Consider the following 25,629-nt stretch of genomic DNA (forward strand, 5'->3'; position numbering starts at 1 on the left):
TTCACACACTCATCACAAATATAGCACCCTGCTTCTTATATGATGGAGATCAGCCATGGAGTATATCTGAGGTGTATATCAGGGTGTGCTTCTTCCCCACATGAGAGCTGTGATGTCCAGCAACATTCATATAGAAGACATTTCCCGCACTCAAGGCACTAATACACCTCAAGGGTTGTGTGGGATCCCTGATGTACAGGAAGACAGGACTTCAGTGAGAAACAATTCCCTCACTCAGGACAGGAATATGGCTTCTCCCCCGTGTGAGATCTCTGATGTGTGGAAAGATAGGACTTCCTTGAAAAACATTTCCCGCACTCAGGACAGGAATACGGCTTTTCCCCTGTGTGAGATCTCTGATGTTTGTAAAGATTGGACTTGTCTGAAAAACATTTCCCGCACTCAGGACAAAAATACGGCTTCTCCCCCGTGTGAGATCTCTCATGTGTGGAAAGATTGCACTTGTCTGAAAAACATTTCCCGCACTCAGAACAGGAATACAGCTTATCCCCCGTGTGAGATCTCTGATGTGTGGAAAGATAGGACTTCCTTGAAAAACATTTCCCGCACTCAGGACAGGAATATGGCTTTTCCCCCGTGTGAGATCTCTGATGTGTGGAAAGATAGGACTTCCTTGAAAAACATTTCCCGCACTCAGGACAGGAATATGGCTTTTCCCCCGTGTGAGATCGCTGATGTTTGTAAAGATTGGACTTGTCTGAAAAATATTTCCCGCACTCAGGACAGGAATATGGCTTTTCCCCCGTGTGAGATCTCTCATGTGTGGAAAGATTGCACTTGTCTGAAAAACATTTCCCGCACTCAGGACAGGAATACGGCTTCTCCCCTGTGTGAGATCTCTGATGTGTGGAAAGTTCGGACTTCTGTGAAAAACATTTCCCGCACTCAGAACAGGAAAATGGCTTCTCCCCTGTGTGAGATCTCTGATGTGTGGAAAGTTCGGACTTCTGTGAAAAACATTTCCCGCACTCAGAACAGAAATATGGCTTCTCCCCCGTGTGAGATCTCTGATGTGTGGAAAGATAGGACTTGTCTGAAAAACATTTCCCGCACTCAGAACAGGAATACGGTTTTTCCCCCGTGTGAGATCTCTGATGTAAGGAAAGATGAGTCTTCTGTGAAAAACATTTCCCGCACTCAGGACAGGAATATGGCTTCTCCCCTGTGTGAGAGCGTTGATGTGTGGAAAGATCTGACTTCACTGAAAAACATTTCCCACACTCAGAACAGGGATACGGCTTTTCAGCCGTGTGAGATCTCTGATGTGTGGAAAGATTGGACTTCTGTGAAAAACATTTCCCGCACTCAGAACAGGAATATGGCTTCTCCCCCGTGTGAGATCTCAAATGTGTGGAAAGATGGGACTTGTCTGAAAAACATTTCCCGCACTCAGAACAGGAATACGGCTTTTCAGCCGTGTGAGATCTCTGATGTGTGGAAAGATTGGACTTCTGTGAAAAACATTTCCCGCACTCAGGACAAGAATACGGCTTTACTCCTGTATGAGATCTTGTATGCTCATTAAGCCTGGATTTATAATGGAAACATTTCCCGCACTCAAAACAGGAAAATCTCTTCTCTGTTGGAAGGACGGCACCGTCCCGCACAGTCTGAGGTTCCTCAGAGTAAGAGGAATACGATGGTCCATCTACACTGTGTGGTGCCGGATGGACATTTGAGGTAGTCGGGTTTTCTCCTGGACTATACTGTGTGATGTCCTCATCTTCTACTTTACAGTCTGGAGACAAAGTGAGACAATCCTCTGAGGTTTTCCTCATCTCCCGTCCATCTACTAAAATAGAAATACAAAGTTTATTACTAGACATGAGCAGATTGGTTCCCCTAAATCAGGACTCCGCCCACATCAGGCAGCTTTGTCTCTGAGGATCTTACAATTCCCCCCTCAAGGTAACTAGTAAATGGGTCCTCTGATCTCCTACCAGTTCATTTCTTTATTCATGGACCTTAGTCAGAGAGTGAGGACACAACGAGAACTGTCTTTTATAGGAGTGACAGTGATGAGGGGATTATAGGATGAGTGTCCCCACCCCCTCTAACACTCATTGCCATCTTCCCAACACAAGAAGTCCTGAACTCCCTGATCTAGTCATGAATAACAGCGGGGCTGAGCCCCACCAGAGGTCAGAGAGTGAGGATGGGGGGAGAACAACCAAGATGAAGACTGGACTGATCCTGAAGACCACCATCATTGGGTTATTGACTCCTCCCCCATTATCACTTTCTATTTAAGGTTAAAAAGTTTCCAATTTCCAGCGCTATTTAGCACAGCCCTAAATTCAAAAAAATATCCTGGTCATAAAGGGGAGGGGAACCTTCCAGAGCTGAAGACGTTAACAAAGTGATTTCCTATGATGGTCAGCTCCCTCTAGTGGCCATAATGAAGTATTTTTCGTAGAAGGCCCCCATCAGTAAAAATACAACAATACCGCACTATGGTCACTAGAGGGAGCCAATGATCATAGGAAATCAATGTATGGAATAAAATATGGACAACATTCTTCAAAGCTGAGTGAATTCTTGTCATATTCATTCAACAATTAAAAAAAATGAGAACACTAAGTGATTGCAAAGCTTACATCACATATCAATGAAAGGCAATGACTCCATTTTTTTATTTTAATTGTTTTTATTGGAAGTTCTCTTATTGAACAATCAGTTACAAAATACAAAGTGTTACAAATCACAAGTGACATTGTCCATCCTTGTTTAGATAGACATAGCACATTGACATGGAGTGATAAAACACAATATAAGTGGGATATTTGTGAGACAAGTCCTCCCTGTGTACGGGCCAATAATAAAGGACATCCAGGGACTCACACCCCCTTCACACACTCACCACAAATATATCACCCTGCTTCTTATATGATGGAGATCAGCCATGGAGTATATCTGAGGTGTATATCAGGGTGTTCTTCTTCCCCACATGAGAGCTGTGATGTTCAGCAACATTCATATAGAAGACATTTCCCGCACTCAAGGCACTAATACACCTCGAGGGTTGTGTGGGATCCCTGATGTACAGGAAGACAGGACTTCAGTGAGAAACAATTCCCTCACTCAGGACAGGAATATGGCTTCTCCCCCGTGTGAGATCTCTGATGTGTGGAAAGATAGGACTTCCTTGAAAAACATTTCCCGCACTCAGGACAGGAATACGGCTTTTCCCCTGTGTGAGATCTCTGATGTTTGTAAAGATTGGACTTGTCTGAAAAACATTTCCCGCACTCAGGACAAAAATACGGCTTCTCCCCCGTGTGAGATCTCTCATGTGTGGAAAGATTGCACTTGTCTGAAAAACATTTCCCGCACTCAGAACAGGAATACAGCTTATCCCCCGTGTGAGATCTCTGATGTGTGGAAAGATAGGACTTCCTTGAAAAACATTTCCCGCACTCAGGACAGGAATATGGCTTTTCCCCCGTGTGAGATCTCTGATGTGTGGAAAGATAGGACTTCCTTGAAAAACATTTCCCGCACTCAGGACAGGAATATGGCTTTTCCCCCGTGTGAGATCGCTGATGTTTGTAAAGATTGGACTTGTCTGAAAAATATTTCCCGCACTCAGGACAGGAATATGGCTTTTCCCCCGTGTGAGATCTCTCATGTGTGGAAAGATTGCACTTGTCTGAAAAACATTTCCCGCACTCAGGACAGGAATACGGCTTCTCCCCTGTGTGAGATCTCTGATGTGTGGAAAGTTCGGACTTCTGTGAAAAACATTTCCCGCACTCAGAACAGGAAAATGGCTTCTCCCCTGTGTGAGATCTCTGATGTGTGGAAAGTTCGGACTTCTGTGAAAAACATTTCCCGCACTCAGAACAGAAATATGGCTTCTCCCCCGTGTGAGATCTCTGATGTGTGGAAAGATAGGACTTGTCTGAAAAACATTTCCCGCACTCAGAACAGGAATACGGTTTTTCCCCCGTGTGAGATCTCTGATGTAAGGAAAGATGAGTCTTCTGTGAAAAACATTTCCCGCACTCAGGACAGGAATATGGCTTCTCCCCTGTGTGAGAGCGTTGATGTGTGGAAAGATCTGACTTCACTGAAAAACATTTCCCACACTCAGAACAGGGATACGGCTTTTCAGCCGTGTGAGATCTCTGATGTGTGGAAAGATTGGACTTCTGTGAAAAACATTTCCCGCACTCAGAACAGGAATATGGCTTCTCCCCCGTGTGAGATCTCAAATGTGTGGAAAGATGGGACTTGTCTGAAAAACATTTCCCACACTCAGAACAGGAATACGGCTTTTCAGCCGTGTGAGATCTCTGATGTGTGGAAAGATTGGACTTCTGTGAAAAACATTTCCCGCACTCAGAACAGGAATATGGCTTCTCCCCCGTGTGAGATCTCAAATGTGTGGAAAGATGGGACTTGTCTGAAAAACATTTCCCGCACTCAGAGCAGGAATACGGCTTTTCCCCCGTGTGAGATCTCTGATGTTTTGAAAGATGAGTCTTCTGTGAAAAACATTTCCCGCACTCAGGACAGGAATATGGCTTCTCTCCTGTATGACATCTTGTATGCTCATTAAGCTTTGATTTATAATGGAAACACTTCGCGCACTCAGTACAGGAAAACCTCTTCTCTTTTGGAAGGACGGCACCGTCCCTCACAGTCTGAGGTTCCTCAGGATAAGAGGAATACGATGGTCCATCTACACTGTGTGGTGCCGGATGGACATTTGAGGTAGTCGGGTTTTCTCCTGGACTATACTGTGTGATGTCCTCATCTTCTACTTTACAGTCTGGAGACAAAGTGAGACAATCCTCTGAGGTTTTCCTCATCTCCCGTCCATCTACTAAAATAGAAATAAAAAGATTATTACTAGACATGAGCAGATTGGTTCCCCTAAACCAGGACTCCGCCCACATCAGGCAGCTTTGTCTCTGAGGATCTTACAATTCCCCCCTCAAGGTAACTAGTAAATGGGTCCTCTGATCTCCTACCAGTTCATTTCTTTATTCATGGACCTTAGTCAGAGAGTGAGGACACAACGAGAACTGTCTTTTATAGGAGTGACAGTGATGAGGGGATTATAGGACGAGTGTCCCCACCCCCTCTATCACTCATTGCCATCTTCCCAACACAAGAAGTCCTGAACTCCCTGATTTAGTCATGAATAACAGCGGGGCTGAGCCCCACCAGAGGTCAGAGAGTGAGGATGGGGGGAGAACAACCAAGATGAAGACTGGACTGATCCTGAAGACCACCATCATTGGGTTATTGACTCCTCCCCCATTATCACTTTCTATTTAAGGTTAAAAAGTTTATTATCAACATGTTTAAGTCTGTGCCCCAATCACATCGTCAGATATAAAATCAAACCACTATAATCTGATTCCACCCTGAAATGAAATAAGTAATCAGGAAGCTGCTCACATAATACCCAGATATGAGACATAACAGAATTACTCCAATATATGCAGCGCTGGCCCTTTAAATCATATACAAAAAAGTTCCACATGACGTTTCTGTAATGAGTCACAGATGATGTCATCAGGGGCTTGATCACTGATCTAATCCCTGATGTGATGATGTCAGCACGTTGGGTGGAGCATAACACTCTAATGTCATCACGCCCATTGCGGCTGGACCGAGCACCGAGGAGATACACTGTGCATGTCTACCGATGTGTGTGACAGATATTTCTATGTAATAAAGTGAGAGATGTTATAGATCTATACTGTATGGAGAGTTCTTCTTGTCTCGGGTCTGAGACTATACAGCAGGGTCAGCAACCTGTAGATCACGACTACGTGACTGGTAGATCTCGGTCTGGGATTGCTGACCTGCCGATGTCTCCTCTGTAGTGCCACCTCCAGTGCCATGTGGAGTGATACCAACTGCACTCCACCTCTAATCCCGGCTAGTGGTCTCCAGAGTGGTGCCATCAGCAGAAGGAAGAGATCTTCAGGTCAATGTGAAGCAATACACCGAGCATATTAGTATAAGGCTGCTTTCACAGTGATGTGCTGTGGTTTACCCACACCGTGGGTGCAGTGGAGTGTACCTGCAGCTTTCCTGGGGGAAAGACTTCTTATCTATAGACTTCTTTGATATCCTGTGGGTTTGCTGCACTTATACATAGACTTCTATTATATCCTGCGGGTTTGCTGCACTTTCTGAATGCAGGAGATTTGATACGCTTTCAGAAAGTGCCCCACACCTGCGGGATATAATAGAAGTCTACGGCAAAGTACAGCTAACCCAGGAAAGTTGCAGATGCACTGCGTTGCACCTGTGGTGCAGGTAAACTGCAGCACATCAGTGTGAAAGAAGCTCAGAACAGTAAGGGTTCATTTACATTTGTAGTTTGAGGGGTGGTAAAACCCCATAGTAAAAATGTGTTTTTATCACCCCTGCCCCAACCACATCCCCTTTAGCTGCAGTGGCCAGGGGTGTACATGTCGTAGCCGCAGCAGGAGTTATATGCATTGTCATGGTTGGTGGGTTTCATGATTGGTGGGTGTCATGGTTGGTGGGTGTCATGGTTGGTGGATGTCATGGATGGTAGGTGTCATGGTTGGTGGATGTCATGGTTGGTGGATGTCATGGTTGGTGGGTGACATGGTTGATTGGTGTCATGGTTGATTGGTGTCATGGTTGATGGGTGACATGGTTGTCATGGTTGGTGGGTGTCATGGTTGGTGGGTGTCATGGTTGGTGGGTGTCATGGTTGGTGGGCGTCATGGTTGGTGGGTGTCATGGTTGGAATGGTTGGTGGGTGTCATGGTTGGTGGATGTCATGAATGGTAGGTGTCATGGTTGATGGATGTCATGGTTGGTGGGTGACATGGTTGGTGGGTGACATGGTTGATTGGTGTCATGGTTGGTGGGTGACATGGATGTCATGGTTGGTGGGTGTCATGGTTGGTGGGTGTCATTGTTGGTGGCTGCAATGGTTGATGGGTGCATTGGTTGGTGGGTGTCATGGTTGGCATGGTTGGTGGGTGTCATGGTTGGTGGGTGTCATGGTTGGCATGGTTGGTGGGTGTCATGGTTGGTGGGTGTCATGGTTGGCATGGTTGGTGGGTGTCATGGTTGGTGGGTGTCATTGCTGATGGGTGTCGCACCTACCAAGCATAACCCATTCAAGTGAATGAGGCCACTCTGCAAGTGCCCTGCAACCTTGTGCAGTACAGAAAGGAAGGGGTTAAAGCAGGCAGCATTGTTGCTTTCTCATCACCTGCTTTAACCCTTTGGACCTTAGGGTTGGACTTGATGGATTTGTGTCTTTTTTCCTTGTCAAAAGAAGTTTATTGAGTATACAATGTTATAAAGATACATAAAGTAAGTTTACAAGGATCTATAAAGTAAGCTCATTGTTTTACAGTAGGGTTTATATAGGTAAATATCATGAAATTTCAAATATTAAACATTGGGTTCACGTAAACCTAAATTAAAGATATATATCATTTCCTTAGTTACTTTTGTAGGTATTTAAATGATTTATACCTACTATACATATTGTTTACAAGTAGAGTGTATATAGGTCAAATAAATTCTGATAATGAGCTTTAATCGTAAGGTGGAGAAAAGGAAAGAGAAAGAAGAAAAAGGGTAGAAAGGTAGAGGTATGGTCCACAAGGTTGTCCCGCTCGTCAGTTTATTATTCTTTTTAGTTCTCTTTGAAGCCTTAGAATGGGTGTCTCTGTAAGTCATTTAATCTGTTACCATGGCAACAGGACAGAGTCATTGAAATTTGACAGGAACTGTTGTTTTATCCAAGGATGCCAAAGTTTTTCAAATTTTGGAATTTGATTTTGATCGATGGCTACCATCTTAGCATGGGACATTGTATTATTCATTCTGTGAATTGTTTCTGCTAGTACCAATGTAGGAGATTTCCATGCCTTGGCCACTGTTTGTTTTGCAGCCGTTATTAGTTGGATCATAAGTTTGAATTGAGTGTTAACCATTCCGGTTTTAGATTAAGTAAAGTTAAATATGGATCTGGTTGTATTATTTTTTTAAATATTTTAGATGCAATCACGAAGACTTCCTTCCAGAAGGTTTGGATTACTGGGCACGTCCACCATATGTGTAAATATGTGCCTATTTCTGGGCATCCTCGAAAACAAAGAGCTGAGGTATTAGGTGAATATTTTGCCACTCTAGCGGGTACAAGGTACCAGCGAGTTAGGACTTTATAATTTGTCTCCAGTGCTAAGATGTTGGGTGAAGATGACTTAGATGTGAGCCATATGTTAGACCAGTCCGTGTCTTCTAAAGTTCGTCCCAGGTCCTCCTCCCACCTCTGAATGTAAGAGGGTCTATTAAGATTTGCTACTCCATATAATTGATTATAAAGTGATGAAATTGTACCTTTAGCAAATGGATCTTTTGTACAGATTGATTCAAAAATGGATAATTGGGATAATGGTGTATCCCCCTTTAGGAATGGTGTATAGAAATTTTTGATTTGGAGATATCTAAATAACTCAGAGTTTGGTAGATCATATTTTTCTCTAAGCGATGGGAATGAAAGGAATGATTTAGATGCTATGAAGTCATTTGACTTGTGTCTTTTTTCAACCTCACCTACTATGTAACTATATGTAACTATGTAACTATGACCTTACAGAAGCATGAATTTTTGTGGGGCGCATGCAGAGTGCCCTTATTTACTTAAATGGGTTAAAATTGGCAGGCGGTACACTGCTGCTCTTCTGAAAAGCGATCCAAGTGTATTTAACAGGTGGTGAGGAGGTGATATGTTGCATCCTCACCACCCGACATCCATGATTGCGGTGCAATGCACACTATTGTGACACAGTAGTATGGCAATTAGAGGTTTAAATCAGGTTTGAGGAGGTGACACTGGGCAATACTGTGCCCGGTGATCTTTGACTTCTCCCATGTTGTTCAGGTAGATCTCCTCCTCGTTAAGGTTGCCTACCCCTGCTATACAGACATATCCCTCCACCCGGCACTGCCAGCAAATAACAGAACTAGTAACCCCGGGAGAATTCCTCTGTCAGAGATCTCGCTAGATCCGGGTATGGGACAGAATGTAAGACACATACCTCAGATATCTAAGACAAGCAACACCTATAGAGCAAATCAATATTTTACTGCCAGCTGAACCCCAGAATCTCCATAAATCCATCCTAGATACATGAACTGTGTCTGCAGCACAGAGAAGGAAGATTATCCGAGAGAAATACAGGAATACAGGATGACAAACACAGCTCAGGAAAGTGACCAGGGTATTACAGACTGATATAACCCAGTCCCCACCCTACTCTGGACCAATCAGTGAGAAGTATGGGTGGAGAAATGTATTTTGTGTTAATGACCCACCTGTGCTGATCTCTGTAGGAGTGTCCTCCTCTATAAATGTCCCCGTTATTCCATCCTCCTCCATAGACTGCTGATCATCCCTCACATACATCTCTTCTTCTTCTGCTTTAACACCAAATTCTATATCGATTGGATCTCCACTCTAAATCAAGAAAATGAGAGAAAATATCATCTGTAACATATAAGCTGTATTACTGTGACATCACATATATAAAATCCACACATCCCCATCCATGTTCTAGATGCTCCATCCCACCAACATTGTAATAATGATCGATGGTGTAATCTTCCTGTGTGGTATCCCATTAATACAGAGGATGGGAACATCTCTCTGGGGGGTTCATGTGGCTGGATGACTCCACCATGGTGTCCTGGTACACATCTTTGTGTTCTATTAGGAACTTTGACTCCTCCATAACCATCATTCTCCTCTTTTATCTCTTCCTTAACATCAGCTTCAGAATCACTGAGTTTTCCACTCTGAATATATAATAAAAATGACATCAATTATAATGTAGTGAGGTCCCGGGCCCCCTTTGGTCTAATAAGAACCACCAGAGTTAGGCAGAGCTGACATCCTTCTATGCAGAGTATGTTAAGAGGCATGGTGGGTGCAAGATAAGGTAGATTAATGGGCAACAGAGACTTCTTGAATGCAAAGAGATATATTGTTTCTTGAACAGAACTGTGGGAGAGAGGGTTAGGCCAGGACACCCTTAGTAGTTGCAATGTTAATTGGCAGATTCAGAGACTTCTATAGGTAGACATCCATGCAGAGAAAGGCATCCAGCAAGACGCCACATCTGCACAAGTAGGGCCACCATCTTCTATGGCAACAGTCTTATAACAGTTTCTAACACGCGTTGTAATGAACTTCTTCACTTCCTCTACAATTTCCCCTTATAATACTTCACTCCACTGAGCTCCCAGTCTCTCTCACTAGACTCGCTGATCCACTGCCACTGGATCCCCTGAGCTCCTCCAATCTTCTTACACAGTATCTTCCTCAAGCGTCACCCCCGCCTCCCTGCTGGGTCCCTAGCTTGGCACTCACAGATACTCCTCAAGTGTCACCCCGCTGGCCGGCTCAGTCCCTGGCTTTACACACAAGGCTTCTCTGCAAGCATCGCCTCCACTGGCTGGGTCCCTGGCTTGGCACCTGCTGAAGTTTCCCAATTCTTCACCATCCCCGGTTGGTGAGAATGCTGTTCCAGTACTTGCTTCAGCTACTCACAGTGGTCCCTGGTAATAAGGTGGATGGTCCATTAGTGGTGACAGCTTCCCCTCTACCTCCGTCCATGACTGGTTCTCTGGCCGGCAGAACCGTCACTTCTGGTTGGACTGCAAGCCACAGTCCCAACCCTTCACTGCTCTCTTGCTTCTGGATAGGCCCTCAGACAGCCTAGCAGCCAGACGTCCCTGAGATAGGCCTCAGGCATTGGCCTAGCAGCCCGGGGCAGCACAACACACATCCACCTAGACAGCCGTCCAGGTGGCACAGAACACCGATCTCTTGACCTAACCCAAATAAATAGGCTCTCCAAGCAGGCCAAGGAATTCAAGAAAATCCCTGCCCATTGGCTGAGACACCTCATCTATTCCTAATTTGTCCTTGCAATGCCCTTTTCTTAAATAATGCCACCGGATACCCGGCCACCTAGTGACAGAAGAGAAAAGTGCAGCAATTCTAGAATTAGGCTGAGATCAATTAACCCCTAACAATTGACCAAGGCAACTATCACTCAGCAAATAAATTTAGGAGCAACCCTGCCTAAACATCACGGTGCTACATCCTCCCCCTGCCTAGAAAACTACATCTCGGAGTTTGCAGAAAAAAAAATAAAAATTTGAGCCATCAAGCCTGAGAATGAATGTCCTGGCAAAAACTGGGATGGGTGGCGAAACAAGGAAAGGAATAATAATAACAGTAATACAAGGGGCGTACCAGATGAAATAAACATATGTAACACATACATAAGCTATTGGTAGTTCTCAAAAGGCAGATAAATATCAGACATTATGTACAATTTATGTGTGGTATACCACCCAAACAACTGAGGGAATTCTGCGAACAGGCAAAAGTCTATGGGACCCAACAATCAAAAATCGAAAGTGCTCATTTTAAATGCTTATATGTAAGTTATTGTCATAAAAAGTGTTTGGACACCCGGGTCCTACCCCAGGGGACATGTAACAATGCAAAAAAAGTTTTTTTTTTCAGGAGCAGTGATTTTAATAATGCTTAAAGTGATACAATTAAAATGAAATATTCCTTAAAATATTGTTCCTGGGTGGTGTCCTTAGTCTGCCTTTAAAGTAGCGCATCTTTCCCGTGTTTATAACAGTACCACAGCAAAATGACATTTCTAAAGAAAAACATTTCATTTAAAATTGCTTGCGACTGTAATGTATTGTCGGGTCCCAGCAATATACATAAAAATCATCCCCCCCAGTCCATTAACAGGCCCTTTTTGTCTGGTATGAATATTAAAGGAACCCTGCACCAAAATTTAAAAAAAAAAAATGTGTGGGGGACCCCCCAAAATCCAAACCAGGCCCTTCAGGTCTGGTATGGATTTTAAGGAGAACCCTGCGCCAAAATTAAAAAAAGAAAAATGAAGTGGGGATGCCCCCAAAATCCATACCAGACCCTTATCTGAGTATGCAACCTGAGAGGCCACAGGAAAAAGGGGGCAAGAGAGCGCCCCCCTTCTGAACAATACCAGGCCACATGCCCTTAACATGGGAGGGTGCTTTGGGGTCCTCCCCAAAAGCACCTAGTTGTGGGGGTCTGCCCAGTGGTTGTGGGGGTCTGTGGGCGGGGGGCTAATCAGAATCTGAAAGCACCCTTTAACAAGGGGACCCCAAGATTCCGCGCCCCCTATGTGAATGGGTATCGGGTACATTGTACCCCTACACATTCACCAAAAAAGTGTCAAAAAAGGAAAAATGACAGTAAACAGTTTTGGACAATTCCTTTATTAAACAAAAAAAAAAAGTCCCATGATGTAGATCCATCTTCATTCCCAGCGCCGACGACCAGAGAAAAAAAAACGGAAAAACTTTGCCTCGATGGGAGGCTCCCGCCGACTGCAGCCTTTTTGCATTGACAGCTGTTAAATAGCTGAGGGCGGAGCCACCCGGCGACATAAGCGGGTGACCATGCCCCCTTCTGACGTGATGTGATGTCACGTAATGTCAGAGGTGGGCAAGGTTGCCTGTTCATGTCACCGGGTGTCCCCACCCTCAGCATTATAACAGCTGTTATCACAAAAGGGCTGCAGTCGCGGGGACGCCTCCCATGGAGGTGGAGTTTTTTCATTTTACGTTTTTCTCAGGTTGTTGGCGCTGTGATTGAATGTTACCCTATGGTATGTGGAGATTTCCCACACTGCTCTGGGCTGGAAGGTGCCTTAACCTGGCCACTAGGCCTTCCCACACCTAAGAGCTCACACCTCTGTTGTACATTGGTTGCGTGTGGAATAATGTGTTCATTAGTTCTAATTTTGCCAATGAAAGCAGCCACTCTCATGAGGGTTTTTACCGGTTGAATTGGATATACCTTAGATATCTACTCCTTCCCTTCACTATCAAACCCCAAAAGTGTTTGATTTCTTTCAGGAGAGGAGAGGGTCTGGATCCTACCCGTGATGGGGAACTTGTCTTGCTCCTCATTTGTGGATAGCTGGTCCCTATTGTCTGGTGGGTCTGTGACCATGGTGCATTCTCGATCCTCCTGTGGCTCTGCGATTTCTCCCATCGCCACAGGAAAAGTAGAATTAGGACCCACATCTTCACCTCCCAAGTACTCTTCATATTCCTCTGTGTCCCCAATTTCATAGACACAAGTAGGTGCCGTAGCATTAGCATGTTCACATCTGCTAGCCACAGCCGCCTGTCCTTTAAGACTTGAAATTGTTTGTAGCAACTGTGACTCTGTGTGTGATCTATAAATGTTCCTTTCTTAAAATAAACCTTTGAGATTTTTATCTTTTTTGGTTGTTTTAAATTGTTCTTCATAGGCCCAAGACGATCCTTGTAATCTAGCATCACAGGCAAATTCATTGCTCTTATGTTTAAGAGTATAAATTGCTACAAACTTTTCTAGACAGGACATGGCTGCCATTTTCAACAAATAATATGCACAATTTGTAAGCTAGATTAAGTTAAATGTTACCCTGTACTATACAGTCACTTTGAGATTAGCGTATAGAAGGAGGAAAAAAAAAAAATAAACAGAAACTCAAATAGAATAAAATTCAGAAAATACGGTAAAGTGGAGAAAAAAAAAAAAATATTGTTCCTATTGTCCCCCGGGTCTATTGTTTTGCGGGTGTAGGCTCAGACAAGGTAAACTACAGGCTATTGTGAGTAGATTTGGTGTGTCTCCAGTAATCTAAAAGATTGTTTTTTTTTGAGAGTTAATATATATATATATATATATATATATATATATATATATATATATATATATATATATATATATATATATATATATATATATATATATATATATATATATAATCTACTCACAATAGCCTGTAGTTTACCTTGTCTGAGCCTACACCCGCAAAACAATAGACCCGGGGGACAATAGGAACAATAGTAAGGCCACTAGGATTAAATAGGGTGGGTAGCCCTCTAGGTTTACAATAGAAAGGTAAACACAGCCGTGTTTACACCAATGTTAAACCAAATTCAGTTTAAAAAAAAAATGAATCTACCACAAACTCAGATTATCAAATTTTTGGTAGGGTTTATCCTTAAAAAAATGTCAAGGTATAATCCAGTATGCTGAATGCACCTTATACCCTATAATAATAATCTTTCTCAGATATTAGCTTCAGCATTCAGCAACAAGACTTCCACAGTTTTGTACTTTAACTGACAACAATGAGAATATTACTGCTTGTAAATTCCCACAGCTAAAACAAACAAACTACTCTCTTGTAGCTATTTTCACTGTCCTACACACAAATATTATGCCTTTAGTGGACACACCATTTAAATTAAAACAGAAATCTGTTGAACCTTTTCAACAAAACCAAGACCACGCTCAATCGGTGTCTTTCCCATGAAACCCATGTACTCACCATACAGCACACTCAAACACTGGTTAGAGAGAGCAATGAAGCTTGGTGAGCACAAAAGAAACATAAAAAACAAAAGAACATTTTCCCGCCAAGTTACTTCCTCCCCATTACATTGACCGGTTATAATGGTACTTCCAAAGAACTTTTTCAACGAAAATTATGGGATATTAAGCAAAACAAAATATGTGGTGTATCCTCCCTCCTTTTTAGAGTTCATCTAATACCCACTAATAAAACAAACATTTACCTATTTTTTTCCCTAGATAAAATTACGTAACGGGTGACCCCACCCCCCTCTGACATCATGGGGAATGCCACAGGGAAGTCCCCGTGCGTCAGAGGGGGTGGGATCACCAGTTGGCCCCGCCATCCATTATTGAAGAAGTGTCAGAAGACGAGAAGCGTGACACAGCGGGAGCCTCCCATCTTGGATGTGGAGCGGCCCGAGAACGAAGAAGGGAAGAAGACGCTGCGGAGGAAGAAGCCGGACGAGAACACCGGAGCAAAAAGCAGAGGATCGGAGGAAGAACCAGAGGGAGAAGAAGATGGAGGAAGAAACCAAAGGAAGATAGAAGAAAGAAGATGGAAAGAAGACTTTAAATAAAGGAATTGTCAAAAACTGTTGGTCATTTTTAAGATTTTTGACACTTTTTTGTGAAATGGTAGGGGTACTTTTGTACCCCATTACCATTTCACACAGGGGGGCAGGATCTGGGGGTTCCCTTGTTAAAGAGGTTCTTCCAGATTCCGATAAGCCCCCCGCCCACAGACCCCCACAACCACCGGGCAAGGGTTGTGGGGATGAGGCCCTTGTCCCCATCAACATGGGGACAAGGTGCTTTGAGGGCATTTGGCCTGGTACGGTTCAGAGGGGGGTGCTCTCTCGTCCCCCCCTCTTTTCCTGCGGTCTGCCAGGTTGCGTGCTCGGATAAGGGTCTGGTATGGATTTTTTGGGGGACCCCACGCTATTTTTTTTTTTTAATTTTGGCGCGGGGTTCCCCTTAAAATCCATACCAGACCTAAAGGGCCTGGTATGGAATTTAGGGGGACCCCCACGCCATTTTTTAAAAAAATTTTGGTTCGGGGTTTCCCTGTGGGGAAATCCCATGCAGTTTGTATCAATGAAATTTTATGTTTATTGTCGGACCGGAAATTCATTAATAGCCGCGGGTAGTTTTAAATGATTTTTTCCTTTGAAATGTCATTTTGCTGTCAGACTGTTCTAAACACAGGAAACATGCGCCCCTTTACAGGCATACTATAGACACCCCCCAGGCACGAAATTTAAAGGAATATTACACTTTTATTGTTTCACTTTAAGCAATATTAAAATCACTGCTCCCGAAAAAACGGCTGTTTTTAAAACTTAATTTTGCATTGATCCATGTCCCCTGGGGCAGGACCCAGGTCCCCAAACACTTTTTAGGACAATACAATGCAAATTAGCCTTGAAAATTAGCACTTTTGATTTTGAGCGTTTGAGTCCCATAGACTTCAATGGGGGTTCTAACGTCCGTGCAAAGTTTTGGTCCGTTCGCAAGTTCTGGTGCAAACTGAACAGGGGGATGTTTGGCTCATCTCTAGTTGGCATAGCGTGACTTCTGTTTGGTTAGCTTTCCTATACCTTGCCTAAGCCAACCCCCTTGAATGCAAATCCTAGTGATTATTCTGAGCAGGAGGATGTTGCCGGGAAGTTAAGAATTGATTCCGGGGTGGGCCCCCTTTTGCATATCCCAGCATGAGATGCTTTGAAGTGAGTTTGTCTAACAATGAGGTAGGAAACCCATTGTTTGTACACAAAAGCCTAGGCCCGACTTGTCTCAAGCTATATGTGAAGATTAATACATTCTGGCCTGCATGGATACAGGCTAAATGTAATAGATTCTTAATTACAATATTTTACAGCTATTAATGGAGATTTCACATAAACTCATAAGGCAACATGAAGATGAATGGACATCGCAAGACACTTTTTATTTTTTAATAAAGGAATTGTCCGGAACTGTCTGTCATTTTTACTTTTTTGACACTTTTTTGGTGAATGGGTAGGGGTACAATGTACCCGATACCCATTCACATAGGGGGGGCCGGGATCTGGGGGTCCCCTTGTTAAAGGAGGCTTCCAGATTTCGATAAGCTCCCCGCCTGCAGACCCCCACAATCAGCGAGCAAGGGTTGTGGGGATGAGGCCCTTGTCCCCATCACCCTTCCCATGTTTAGGACATGTGGCCTGGTATGGTTCAGGAGGGGGTCTCTGTTGTTCCACCCTCTTTTGCTGTGGCCTGCCAGGTTGCGTGCTTGGATAGGGGTCTGGTATGGACTTTAGGGGGGACCTCAACGACATTTTTTAAAAAATTTTGGCTCGGGATTCTCCTTAACCACTTGACGACCGCCTCACGCCGATGTACGTCGGCAAGGCGGCACGGACAGGCAAAATCACGTACATGTACGTGATTTGCCTTCCGCGGGTGGGGGGTCCGATCGGACCCCCCGGTCCCCGAGGCGGTCGTCTTTTGTTCCCCGGCGATCGGAGGTGAGGGGGAGGCCATCCGTTCGCGGCCCCCCCTCGCGATCGCCGCCGGCCAATGGGAACATTCCTTTACTGCTGTATGCTGAACAGCAGCAAAGGAAATGATGTCATCTCTCCTCGGCTCGGTAGTTTCCGTTCCAGCGCCGAGGAGAGAAGACATCACTGTGAGTGAAAACACACTACACAACACAGTAGAACATGCCAGGCACACAAAACACCCCGATCCCCCCCGATCACCCCCCAATCACCCCCCCCCCGTCACAAACTGACACCAAGCAGGTTTTTTTTTTTTTTTTTCTGATTACTGTATTGGTGTCAGTTTGTGACAGTTACAGTGTTAGGTCAGTTACTGTTAGCCCCCTTTAGGTCTAGGGTACCCCCCTAACACCCCCTAATAAAGTTTTAACCCCTTGATCACCCCCTGTCACCAGTGTCGCTAAGCGATCATTTTTCTGATCGCTGTATTAGTGTCGCTGGTGACACTAGTTAGGGACGTAAATATTTAGGTTCGCCGTCAGCGTTTTATAGCGACAGGGACCCCCATATACTACCGAATAAATGTTTTAACCCCTTGATTGCCCCCTAGTTAACCCTTTCACCACTGATCACCGTATAAGTGTTACGGTTGACGCTGGTTAGTACGTTTATTTTTTATAGTGTCAGGGCACCCGCCGTTTATTACCGAATAAAGGTTTAGCCCCCTGATCGCCCGGCGGTGATATGCGTCGCCCCAGGCAGCATGAGATTAGCGCCAGTACCGCTAACACCCACGCACGCAGCATACGCCTCCCTTAGTGGTATAGTATCTGATTGGATCAATATCTGATCCGATCAGATCTATACTAGCGTCCCCAGCAGTTTAGGGTTCCCAAAAACGCAGTGTTAGCGGGATCAGCCCAGATACCTGCTAGCACCTGCGTTTTGCCCCTCCGCCCAGCCCACCCAAGTGCAGTATCGATCGATCACTGTCACTTACAAAACACTAAACGCATAACTGCAGCGTTCGCAGAGTCAGGCCTGATCCCTGCGATCGCTAACAGTTTTTTTGGTAGCATTTTGGTGAACTGGCAAGCAAGCACCAGCCCCAGGCAGCGTCAGGTTGGCGCCAGTAGCGCTAACACCCACGCGCGCACCGTACACCTCCCTTAGTGGTATAGTATCTGATCGGATCAAGATCTGATCCGATCAGATCTATACTGGCGTCCCCAGCAGTTTAGGGTTCCCAAAAACGCAGTGTTAGCGGGATCAGCCCAGATACCTGCTAGCACCTGCGTTTTGCCCCTCCGCCCAGCCCAGCCCACCCAAGTGCAGTATCGATCGATCACTGACACTTACAAAACACTAAACGCATAACTGCAGCGTTCGCAGAGTCAGGCCTGATCCCTACAATCGCTAACAGTTTTTTTGGTAGTATTTTGGTGAACTGGCAAGCACCAGCCCCAAGCAGCGTCAGGTTAGCGCCAGTACCGCTAACACCCACGCACGCAGCATACGCCTCCCTTAGTGGTATAGTATCTGAACGGATCAATATCTGATCCGATCAGATCTATACTGGCGTCCCCAGCAGTTTAGGGTTCCCAAAAACGCAGTGTTAGCAGGATCAGCCCAGATACCTGCTAGCACCTGCATTTTCCCCCTCCGCCCGGCCCAGCTCAGCCCACTCAAGTGCAGTATTGATCGATCACTGTCACTTACAAAACACTAAACTAAACTGCAGCGTTCGCAGAGTCAGGCCTGATCCCTGCGATCGCTAACAGTTTTTTTGGTAGCTTTTTATTGAACTGGCAAGCGCCAGCGGCCTAGTACACCCCGGTCATAGTCAAACCAGCACTGCAGTAACACTTGGTGACGTGGCGAATCCCATAAGTGCAGTTCAAGCTGGTGAGGTGGCAAGCACAAGTAGTGTCCCGCTGCCACCAAAAAGACAAACACAGGCCCGTCGTGCCCATAATGCCCTTCCTGCTGCATTCGCCAATCCTAATTGGGAACCCACCACTTCTGCAGCGCCCGTACTTCCCCCATTCACATCCCCAACCAAATGCAGTTGGCTGCATGAGAGGCATTTTCTTTATGTCCTCCCGAGTACCCCTACCCAACGAACCCCCCCAAAAAAGATGTTGTGTCTGCAGCAAGCGCGGATATAGGCGTGACACCCGCTATTATTGTCCCTCCTGTCCTGACAATCCTGGTCTTTGCATTGGTGAATGTTTTGAACGCTACCATTCACTAGTTGAGTATTAGCGTAGGGTACAGCATTGCACAGACTAGGACAGACTTTCACAGGGTCTCCCAAGATGCCATCGCATTTTGAGAGACCCGAACCTGGAACCGGTTACAGTTATAAAAAAAAGTATTAAAAAAAAGTAAAAAAACAAAAAATATATAAAATAAAAAAAAATAGTTGTCGTTTCATTGTTCTCTCTCTATTCTCTCTATTGTTCTGCTCTTGTTTTACTGTATTATATTCTGCAATGTTTTATTGTTATTATGTTTTATCATGTTTGCTTTTCAGGTATGCAATTTTTTATACTTTACCGTTTACTGTGCTTTATTGTTAACCATTTTTTTGTCTTCAGGTACGCCATTCACGACTTTGAGTGGTTATACCAGAATGATGCCTGCAGGTTTAGGTATCATCTTGGTATCATTCTTTTCAGCCAGCGGTCAGCTTTCATGTAAAAGCAATCCTAGCGGCTAATTAGCCTTTAGACTGCTTTTACAAGCCGTGGGAGGGAATGCCACCCCCCACTGTCTTCCGTGTTTTTCTCTGGCTCAACAGGGAACCTGAGAATGCAGCCGGTGATTCAGCCAGCTGACCATAGAGCTGATCAGAGACCAGAGTGGCTCCAAACATCTCTATGGCCTAAGAAACCGGAAGCTACGAGCATTTTATGACTTAGATTTCGCCGGATGTAAATAGCGCCATTGGGAAATTGGGGAAGCATTTTATCACACCGATCTTGGTGTGGTCAGATGCTTTGAGGGCAGAGGAGAGATCTAGTGTCTAATAGACCCCAATTTTTTCAAAAAAGAGTACCTGTCACTACCTATTGCTATCATAGGGGATATTTACATTCCCCGAGATAACAATAAAAATGATTAGAAAAAAAAAAATGAAAGGAACAGTTTAAAAATAAGATAAAAAAGCAAAAAAATAATAAAGAAAAAAAAAAAAAAAAAAAAGCACCCCTTTCGCCCCCTGCTCTCGCGCTAAGGCGAACGCAAGCGGCGGTCTGTCGTCAAACGTAAACAGCAATTGCACCATGCATGTGAGGTATCACCGCGAAGGTCAGATCGAGGGCAGTAATTTTTGCAGTAGACCTCCTCTGTAAATCTAAAGTGGTAACCTGTAAAGGCTTTTAAAGGCTTTTAAAAATGTATTTATTTTGTTGCCACTGCACGTTTGTGCGCAATTTTAAAGCATGTCATGTTTGGTATCCATGTACTCGGCCTAAGATCATCTTTTTTATTTCATCAAACATTTGGGCAATATAGTGTGTTTTAGTGCATTAAAATTTAAAAAAGTGTGTTTTTTCCCAAAAAAATGCGTTTGAAAAATCGCTGCGCAAATACTGTGTGAAAAAAAAATTAAACACCCACCATTTTAATCTGTAGGGCATTTGCTTTAAAAAAATATATAATGTTTGGGGGTTCAAAGTAATTTTTTTGCAAAAAAAAATAACGTTTTCATGTAAACAATAAGTGTCAGAAAGGGCTTTGTCTTCAAGTGGTTAGAAGAGTGGGTGATGTGTGACATAAGCTTCTAAATGTTGTGCATAAAATGCCAGGACAGTTCAAAACTCCCCCAAATGACCCCATTTTGGAAAGTAGACACCCCAAGCTATTTGCTGAGAGGCATGTCGAGTCCATGGAATATTTTATATTGCGACACAAGTTGCGGGAAAGAGACAATTTTTTTTTTTGTTTGTTTTTTTGCACAAAGTTGTCACTAAATGATATATTGCTCAAACATGCCATGGGAATATGTGAAATTACACCCCAAAATACATTCTGCTGCTTCTCCTGAGTACGGGGATACCACATGTGTGAGACTTTTTGGGAGCCTAGTCGCGTACGGGACCCCGAAAACCAAGCACCGCCTTCAGGCTTTCTAAGGGCGTGAATTTTTGATTTCACTCTTCACTGCCTATCACAGTTTCGGAGGCCATGGAAAGCCCAGGTGGCACAAACCCCCCCAAATGACCCCATTTTGGAAAGTAGACACCCCAAGCTATTTGCTGAGAGGTATAGTGAGTATTTTGCAGACCTCACTTTTTGTCACAAAGTTTTGAAAATTGAAAAAAGAAAAAAAAAATGTTTTTTCTTGTCTTTCTTCATTTTCAAAAACAAATGAGAGCTGCAAAATACTCACCATGCCTCTCAGCAAATAGCTTGGGGTGTCTACTTTCCAAAATGGGGTCATTTGGGGGGGTTTGTGCCACCTGGGCATTCCATGGCCTCCGAAACTGTGATAGGCAGTGAAGAGTGAAATCAAAAATTTTCACCCTTAGAAATCCTGAAGGCGGTGATTGGATTTTGGGGCCCCGTACGCGGCTAGGCTCCCAAAAAGTCCCACACATGTGGTATCCCCATACTCAGGAGAAGCAGCTAAATGTATTTTGGGGTGCAATTCCACATATGCCCATGGCCTGTGTGAGCAATATATCATTTAGTGACAACTTTGTGCAAAAAAAAAAAAAAAAAGTGTCACTTTCCCGCAACTTGTGCCAAAATATAAAATATTCCATGGACTCAATATGCCTCTCAGCAAATAGCTTGGGGTGTCTAATTTCCAAAATGGGGTCATTTGGGGGGGTTTTGTGCCACCTGGGCATTCCATGGCCTCCGAAACTGTGATAGGCAGTGAAGAGTGAAATCAAAAATTTACACCCTTAGAAATCCTGAAGGCGGTGCTTGGTTTTCGGGGCCCCGTACGCGGCTAGGCTCCCAAAAAGTCCCACACATGTGGTATCCCCATACTCAGGAGAAGCAGCTGAATGTATTTTGGGGTGCAATTCCACATAGGCCCATGGGCTGTGTGAGCAATATATCGTTTAGTGACAACTTTTTGTAAAGATTTTTTTTTTTTTTTTGTCATTATTCAATCACTTGGGACAAAAAAAATAAATATTCAATGGGCTCAACATGCCTCTTAGCAATTTCCTTGGGGTGTCTACTTTCCAAAATGGGGTCATTTGGGGGGGGGGTTGTACTGCCCTGCCATTTTAGCACCTCAAGAAATGACATAGGCAGTCATAAACTAAAAGCTGTGTAAATTCCAGAAAATGTACCCTAGTTTGTAGACGCTATAACTTTTGCGCAAACCAATAAATATACGCTTATTGACATTTTTTTTACCAAAGACATGTGGCCGAATACATTTTGGCCTAAATGTATGACTAAAATTTAGTTTATTGGATTTTTTTTATAACAAAAAGTAGAAAATATCATTTTTTTTCAAAATTTTCGGTCTTTTTCCGTTTATAGCGCAAAAAATAAAAACTGCAGAGGTGATCAAATACCATCAAAAGAAAGCTCTATTTGTGGGAAGAAAAGGACGCAAATTTTGTTTGGGTACAGCATTGCATGACCGCGCAATTAGCAGTTAAAGCGACGCAGTGCCAAATTGGAAAAAGACCTCTGGTCCTTAGGCAGCATAATGGTCCGGGGCTCAAGTGGTTAACATCCATACCAGACCCAAAGAACCTGGTAATGGACTAATTGACCCATGCCATTTTTTTCAATGATATTTATGTATATTGCTGGGATCTGACAATACATTACAGCCGCGAGCAATTTTAAATGACATTTTTTCCTTTACAAATTTTTTTTGCTGCTCTCATTCATAAAACTATGTACGGCCGCTATGTAAGCAGCCTTCCATAGTGTGGGGCGTGGACTCAGCCCCCTGAGCCATGATTGGCCAAAGGCACCCTGTCTTTGGCCAATCATGGCTCTCAAAGGAGAGCGTGCTGTGATTGGCCAAAGCATGCAGGTCATTCAGCAGACGCCAATGCACTGCGAACTCACAGTGCATTGATGGTCCCGCTGTTCATTATGGGCCATTCCACGGGCGCTTGAATTTCCCGCAAACACCCCAAAATTATATAAATTCGGCAAACAGGCGAACATCGGGCTCATCCCTACTCCCGTCAGCCTGTGTGTACCCAGCTAAAGGCTCCATGCACACTGAAGCTCATAAACGGACATTTTGGGGAGTTTGGGCATTTTTTTTAACAGCCTATAAACTCCCCTCTATGGTATCCTATGTGTCCATGCACACATGGACGTTTTTGGACATTTATCAGCAATGGAGTTCATGGGCTGTTGTCTGAACGCCCTAAAATTGCATTCAGGAGCTGTTTTTCTGACCACAAAAAACGCTTAAAAATGTTAAACACCCATAAACGTTGATAAACTTCGAGAAACGCTCAAAAACTTGTCTCGCCAGTGTTTAACGTTTTTGATTCATTGAAAGAAAATATAAATAAATAAACATTTCTTAAAAAACACTAAAAAAAGCTAACGTGAAAAAAATGCTAAAAAAGCTAATAAACGCTATTGCAAAAACGTTAAAAAAAGTTGAAAGACTCGCTGCAAAGCTACTTGCATTTTTATAATGTTATTTTACCGTCCAGTGTGCACGGAGCCCAAGGCTGGACATACATTATACAATTATTTATTATGAGGTTTGAGTAAGCGCTGACTTAGCGTGAAACGCACCACCTTTCATGTTCCTGTCATACCTGGGATGTGATTTTATTGCTTCAATAAAGATACCAAGGAGTGCAACAATATTGTGGATTTTGCATGTTACTAATACATTATACAATTTTCTTGTACAACTTTCCTCCAGATTTACCAAAACCATATAATATGAGGTGATACTCAAACACTTTTAGTTTGTATGCAGTCAGGCCGGCCCTTACACTACATAGGTAAAGGTTATCTAAAGAAATTGAACAAGAAAATTGTATAATGTGTGGCCAGCTTAATGGTTGGGGATCAGTCTAGTAATCAGCACACACTTCTGGGGTTCCTCAGACTCCCCTACAAGCTAGAATCCTTGTGTTACTCCCTCTTCCCACTATCCATGTACACCCCACACCAGACACACAACATGGGGGCCAGAGGGAAGTGGGGTGAACAGGGAGGTAGCTGGGGGGGAGAGGGAAGTAGACGGGGAAGTTGGAGGAGAGGGAAGTAGACGGGGAGGTGGGGAGAGAGGGAAGTAGACAGGAAAGTGGGGGGAGAAGGAAGAAGATGAGGAAGCGGGGGAGAGGGAAGTAGATGGGGAAGTGGGGGGAGAGGGAAGTAGATGGGGAAGTGGGGGGAGAGGGAAGTAGACGGGGAAGTGGGGGGAGAGGGAAGTAAACGGGGGGTGGGGGGAGAGGGAAGTAGACGGTGAAGTTGGGGGAGAGGGAAATAGATGGGGAAATAGGGGTAGAGGGAAGTAGACGGGGAGGTGGGGGGAGAAAGGGGTAAATGGGGAGGTGGGGGAGAGGGAAGTAGACGGGGAAGTGGAGGGAGAGGGAAGTAGATGGGGAAGTGGGGGGAGAGGGAAGTAGACGGGGAAGTGGAGGGAGAGGGAAGTAGATGGGGAAGTGGGGGGAGAGGGAAGTAGACGGGGAAGTGGGGGGAGAGGGAAGTAGAGGGGGAAGTGGAGGGAGAGGGAAGTAGAGGGGGAAGTGGGGGGAGAGGGAAGTAGAGGGGTAAGTGGGGGGAGAGGGAAGTAGAGGGGGAAGTGGGGGGAGAGGGAAGTAGAGGGGGAAGTGGGGGGAGAGGGAAATAGAGGGGGAGGTGGGGGGAGAGGGAAGTAGATGGGGAAGTGGGGGGAGAGGGGAGTAGATGGGGAAGTGGGGGGAGAGGGGAGTAGATGGGGAGGTGGGGGGAGAGGAAAGTAAACTGGGAAGTGGGGGGAGAGGGAAGTAGATGTAGAAGTGGGGGAGAGGGATGTAGATGGGGAGGTGGGGGAGAGGGATGTAGATGGGGAGGTGGGGGAGAGGGAAGAAGATGAGGAAGTGGGGGGAGAGGGAAGTAGACGGGGAGGTGGGGGAGAGGGAAGTAGACAGGGAAGTGGGGGGAGAGGGAAGTAGACAGGGAGGTGGGGGGAGAGGGAATGTGTGGCCAGCTTAATGGTTGGGGATCAGTCTAGTAATCAGTACACACTTCTGGGGTTCCTCAGGCTCCCCTACAAACTAATATCCTTGTGTTACTCCCTCTTCCCACTATCCATGTACACCCCACACCAGACACACATCATGGGGGCCGGAGGGAAGTGGGAGGCAGCTAGGGGGGAGAGGGAAGTAGACGGGGAAGTAGACAGGAAAGTGGGGGAGAAGGAAGTAGATGAGGAAGTGGGGGAGAGGGAAGTAGATGGAGAAGTGGGGGGAGAGGGAAGTAGATGGGGAAGTGGGGGGAGAGGGAAGTAGACGGGGAAGTGGAGGGAGAGGGAAGTAGATGGGGAAGTGGGGGAGAGGGAAGTAAATGGGGAAGGGGGGGGAGAGGGAAGTAGAGGGGGAAGTGGGGGAGAGGGAAGTAGAGGGGGAGATGGGGGGAGAGGGAAGTAGATGGGGAAGTGGGGGGAGAGGGAAGTAGACGGGGAAGTGGGGGGTGAGGGAGGTAGACAGGGAGGTGGGGGGAGAGGGATGT

General features: G+C 44.9%; 1 protein-coding gene across 1 annotated transcript in view; it reads right to left on the reverse strand.

The window, feature by feature from the left end:
- Positions 1–25,629, reverse strand: part of LOC141130062 (uncharacterized) — a 162,696-nt gene that overhangs the window by 135,712 nt on the left and 1,355 nt on the right. The window contains exons 2-6 of the mRNA XM_073618034.1: positions 9,667–9,834; positions 9,404–9,496; positions 8,051–8,063; positions 3,123–4,555; positions 334–1,613 (exon numbers count right to left, since the gene is read on the reverse strand). Coding sequence (XP_073474135.1) covers positions 334–1,613; positions 3,123–4,555; positions 8,051–8,063; positions 9,404–9,496; positions 9,667–9,834 — 2,987 coding nt within the window. The remainder of the gene's footprint in view (positions 1–333; positions 1,614–3,122; positions 4,556–8,050; positions 8,064–9,403; positions 9,497–9,666; positions 9,835–25,629) is intronic.

This window comes from Aquarana catesbeiana, linkage group LG02 (genome assembly GCF_042186555.1).
Source record: "Aquarana catesbeiana isolate 2022-GZ linkage group LG02, ASM4218655v1, whole genome shotgun sequence".
Lineage (NCBI taxonomy): Eukaryota > Metazoa > Chordata > Amphibia > Anura > Ranidae > Aquarana > Aquarana catesbeiana.